Source organism: Paramormyrops kingsleyae, chromosome 6 (genome assembly GCF_048594095.1).
Source record: "Paramormyrops kingsleyae isolate MSU_618 chromosome 6, PKINGS_0.4, whole genome shotgun sequence".
NCBI classification, from domain to species: Eukaryota; Metazoa; Chordata; class Actinopteri; order Osteoglossiformes; family Mormyridae; genus Paramormyrops; species Paramormyrops kingsleyae.
This window is the reverse complement of record NC_132802.1, coordinates 31,730,976-31,736,182: the sequence shown is the minus strand read 5'-3', so window position 1 is coordinate 31,736,182 and position 5,207 is coordinate 31,730,976. Positions and strand designations below refer to the sequence as shown.

General features: G+C 41.3%; 1 protein-coding gene across 1 annotated transcript in view; it reads left to right on the top strand.

The window, feature by feature from the left end:
- Positions 1-251: 251 nt before the first annotated feature.
- slc35a2 (solute carrier family 35 member 2) overlaps positions 252-5,207 on the top strand; it is a 19,053-nt gene continuing 14,097 nt past the window's right edge. Inside the window, exons 1-3 of the mRNA XM_023826697.2 lie at positions 252-727; positions 2,737-2,919; positions 3,202-3,353. Of these exons, the coding sequence (XP_023682465.1) occupies positions 658-727; positions 2,737-2,919; positions 3,202-3,353 (405 nt within the window). The 5' untranslated portion in view covers positions 252-657. The remainder of the gene's footprint in view (positions 728-2,736; positions 2,920-3,201; positions 3,354-5,207) is intronic.

The following is a 5,207-nucleotide window of genomic DNA, read 5'->3' as shown; positions in this document are numbered from 1 at the left end:
CAAAACCTTTTTCAGCAACTGAACATAATAGCTTGGTAGATGTACCCGACTTTGTCAAGTGGCAGCCTAATGTATTGCTTTTATCCGAATGCTGAACGTCAGTTATTATTGTCCGTTTATGACAAAGCCCCATTATAAAGTCACATCCAGGAAATTGCGTTTAAAGTTATGCCCACGGTTCATTTGAGGACCCGTGTTTCTGGTTCTGGTTTAAGGTATGCTGTTACATAATTACTGGATGATAGGTGTATGGTTATCGCTACCTCGACAGGTGTTACGTTAGAAACGAAACAGAACGAAACGAAACCGAACGGGACGCAATCCAGCGCCCATCCCACTTCAATCCCACAATCCAACGGAGTGGGACGTCGCTCTACGCTTCTCGTTAATATCTTCTGTTTGGCCGAATTTGACGAGGGGATGATAGTGCAGTGAGAAACGGGCGCCTTATGATTCTGGGGCGGCCGCGCTAGGAACGGTGACGCGCTCTTCCGTTGCTCAGGCATGGCGTAGGGGAGGAGTTCAAAACCAGATAAACCGGCTTGTAAATAAATGTGCCTGGGCGGACTACTCTTTCTGTAGCAAGGGCGAGCGTTTCGGGGAGTTGGGCGGTCGTCAGGAAGCGGGTAGGAGGCACTCGGCGACGTTAATGCCAACATGGCAGCGAGCAGCGAAGGCCCGGCAGCGGGAGGCAGCGAGCTCAAGCAAGAGCTCCGGCAGAGAGAAGGTGAGATACGCGGGCGGCGAAGCCTTCGACGACGGCGTGCGGCCAACTTTTATTCGCTAGGTCCCGCGTAGCTAACGGCGGCTGAATTAAATTTCCGGAGCCTTAAATTATACGGCTAAAGAGTTACCCATAGCTACAGTAAGATATTCCATTTACTTTGCATTGGCTATAGCGAGGAGTATCTTTATTTGGCTGGTTTTGATAGTTTAACAATAGCTATTATCTACAGAGTTGTTGTATAAAATATATAATGTATACAGAAAACTATTTTTTTGTTCGTGAATTCTAAGTAACTGACTATCATACGAGTAGTTTTAAACTGTTAATATTTTGTCGTGTTTTTTGTCGCTGTTAAGTAATTCAGAGTAAAGGTGGCCAACTGGAAGGAAACTTGCTCCCGTGTCAGTCTCTTGTGCGGTTGTATTCGGTTTTGTCAGTACTGAGATATATGATCAGCCAAATAAGAGTTTATTTTAAATTTGTCCATGTTGTCAACTTGATATGAAGGAAACTCCGAATTAATCGTAATTTTAAACGAGTGGCTACTAAACCTAAGCGTTAATTAGCCGAATAGGGGCCACTGGAGGTGTAACGTAAGAAAAAAATGTTATAGGTGGGGGGCATCTCAAAGAGTGGTTTGGGAGCCAGTACTTTAGACAACTGCTCCTTGTGTAAGAGATCTTGGAGCAGTTTGTTTATACAGGATACGGTCTGCCAGATAGGAGGGGAAATCGAAAGAATGACCACGTTATACATTTAGAAAGGGAGCAGTGGAAACTTTCGTTTATCCTGTAATAACGTGTCATTGTAGTGGCTCATCAAGTAAGTGCTGCAGTTTTTAATAATTAATAGCTATTTATAATATTTGTGATGTTTTTGTACACTGGTGCCAAATGGCTATTATTGCTTGTTGGTTGTAGGAGGGCCTTCAATTCATTGAAGGTGTCCCCAGCTTTTGTGCGTCATTGTGAATAATGCTCACTTAAATAGTATAAACAATTGAATATGAATGGATGAGTCATGAGTATTTGTGTAGATATTGTTTGTTGGCACATTGGAGCTCTCCTTGCAGAGGTCAGTTTGTGTGGTGAATTTCAGTCATTGAGGCTCACAGTGTCTAAGGTGTGCCTGTGTTGGACGTGAATTCCTAATTTCTATATGGAGAAAAATTTTTACATTCTTTTGGAGAGTTACACAGTATATGTGACTTAACATTGATTAAATGCCATTCGCCCTTTCTCCCAAAAGCGTGACAGTTCTTATTTAGGACGTTCTTGGGTGAAGCATGCTCACGTTCACTACAATTAAAATTTGTTCTATAGTGAATCCAGGAACAGCTGCTCTGTTTCTGGTTGAATATTCTCAAGTGGTGCATTCAGACGGTTTGCTGCTCCGGTTTTGAATTTCAGTGTCAAATGTTCTTTGTGGAGATGAAGTAAAGCAGTGTAAGGAATGTAAAGGTAAACATGCAGCTGATTTAATAGGCACTGGTGCGATAAGCCTGCGATGATAAATGTCAGCGTATGGCCTTAACTATGTATTTGTGTCTAGTCTTTCTGAAATCATCTTGCTCTTAATTCCTGTTTTATGAACTGAAGCTGTACTCCTATTTTGAACTGGCATAAGGTAAATGGCACATTAAGAGGAGGCATTTGATATGAACGTTGAAGTGTGACCAAAGTAGTATTATGAGCCCACGGGACCCTCATCCTCCTCCTGACCGTGCACTCTGTTTTGTCCACCAATTTTTTTGTTATTTCTGGTTTTTATTACTCCGCTGTATTGTGCCTTTTATGTTCTTACTGTGGTGTGTTGAATGTTCTGCTACCATAACCTCTGCAGTTTCCTTAGTGATTAATAAATTATATGTGACATTTACAGAATGACTATGCTTATATTATAGCTCATGCTGATCTAGATGTACTTGACGCAGCATTAGAAATTGGTGTTTGGTTTTTGGTTGGGCTGTGGAATACACCATATCAATGTGCTTTGGCTCTTGTTTGTAGCCAACAGAAAGCTGAAGTACTTGAGTTTGGCAATCCTGGTGGTCCAGAATGCCTCCCTCATCCTCAGCATCCGCTATGTCCGCACGCTGCCGGGTGATCGCTTCTTCACCACATCTGCTGTGGTCATGGCAGAAGTGCTCAAGGTCCTCACCTGTCTGGTTATTATTCTGTTCCAGAAGCGAGGTGGGTGATCATTTTCTTTAAGTTTGAACACATGAAGAAAAGGATTGATTCTTGTTTGTGTAATGTATGATCTGACTTGGTGAATTATCTCCCAATGTCGTACGTTTCAGATTAACTTGTATAATAGTGCATTTGAACACTACTCTGAAGTTGTGACATACGTTGCCTAATAGCTTCTTAATGTATGTTAAGGAGCCATTTATTTATTTGAGGAGTTATGTTTGGTGAATAGCACACACTAACGCAGACCTGTGTTTCTCTCTCCTTGCCTCTATTATTTAGGAAACGTGACGGATTTTATAGTTCTGCTCTCCGACTCCATCTTTGTCCAATATTTAGATACGCTAAAGCTAGCAGTTCCGTCCCTCATTTACACTCTTCAGAATAACCTCCAGTACGTGGCCATCTCCAACCTGCCTGCCGCCACCTTTCAGGTAAGACGAATTTGCTCTGTATGGCCTGTGGAAGCTGATAACTGAAGGTTTGAAATGGAAGGTTCTCTCTGTAGCTTTAGTTTTTATAGGTATACTTTTTTGGGGTTTCTCTTGATCAGGTGTGAATTAGAACAGGTTTTGTATGTCTCTATACAATCTGGTTATCTAAATTTGGTGTATGAAAATCATGGAATGGCATGCATTTTTTAATAACCCCATTTCCAAGGGACAATGAGAAAAATACAAACAAAATGGTGTGATTGGTAAGCTCTATTTTACTTGTATGTAATTAAAAATCCAACAAAGGCATGTAACATTTGAACTAATCAGCTTGATTTTTGTAAATATACACTCGTTCTAAATGTGATTCCTGCAACATATTTCAAAAGTTGGGACCTGGGCGTGTTTACCAGTGGAATGTTTAAAGAAATCTGCTTGGGTCATTCCACAGGTAAATTTAGTGAGTAGGTAACAGGTGATGCTATCCTGATTGGGTCGAAATGGAGCACCCAAGAAATGGTAGTCATTTCCAAGCCAGGGTGTGTCGAGGCTTGGCATTACCTACAAAGCAATGTGGATGAATAGTTCAGCACTTTAGAAACAACATTTCTCAGTGTTTGATTGCAAGGAATCTAGGTATTCCACCATCTATGTTCCATAATGTTACAATATTAAGAGAATCTGGAGAAATCTGCCTGTGGTCTTTGAGCCCTCAGCCAGCACTGCCAACAGAACTGACATTCCTCAGGAAGGAATGTAACCACGGGTAGCTTCGAAAGCCATTGTCTTAAACAGACTTCTGAGATTCAGATTGAGCTCTAGGTAATTTTTTTTCTAACTGGTTGGTTCAACTTTTAAGAAATTCGAGTTCTAATGAGTTCGAGAACTGAGGTACCACTGTATTTACAACAACAACAACAACAACAAATTTATTTTTGTATAGCGCATTATCACAACATTACATTAATGTAATGTTACAAAAAAAAATTACAAAAATAAATGAAGTTGATTACCGTAGTTTTTGAACTGGATCCACCCTGTGTCCAGAAAATGGTGCTATATGTATATTATGGTTAAAATTCAGTCTGCATTTTTCATAAACACTTGCTGACATGCTCATCATCAGCCCCTGGAAATATGTATAGAACTGCAAGGCACTTCTGAATGTCCAAAAACGATTATTGGCCCACCCGCTTACAGTTCCAATGGAGAAGCTGCATCACCATAGCCTGCTGTCCACTCCAGGCTGTGAGTTCACTAATCCACCTGCCATGACCCTGAATAAGGAGGCATGCAAGTAGTGTGAGAGGAAATGGAAGCATGGTATGTGAGCTGACATCTGCAACTGACGTTCGCTCCCTGGACAATAAACTGGACCATTTCAGACTACCGCAGACTAACCATCGTGAGATGAGGGATTTTTGCATTTTTCTTTTCACAAGAACATGACTTTACGTTAACATCATCTAATGGTACTGACCACTTTCTGTGTCGAAAGATGCTTTCCCTTACAGCAAGACTCTACAAAGTGGTTTGCGCATTTTCATCAACAAGAAATGGCACACAAGTGTAGTAGAGTCACAAGTCGCTGCTCACTGGTGATCTAGTGCCGTCCTTTATACCTGTTGCGGCAATTTACTGCCATTATCGTTGTTGCTGTTTACATCTCGCCTGGCAGGGATGTAAATCGAGCCGTCGGTAATCTACAAATTGAGCATTTTTGTTGTGCTTATCAAAAGACTGTTCATCTTGAATTTCACCAGCACGTGGAACTTTCCCACCAGAGGGGAGAATAAATCTCCCATCATCATCCTCTTTTAGCAGGTAAAATGCATACTCAATAGGGTTTAGGTC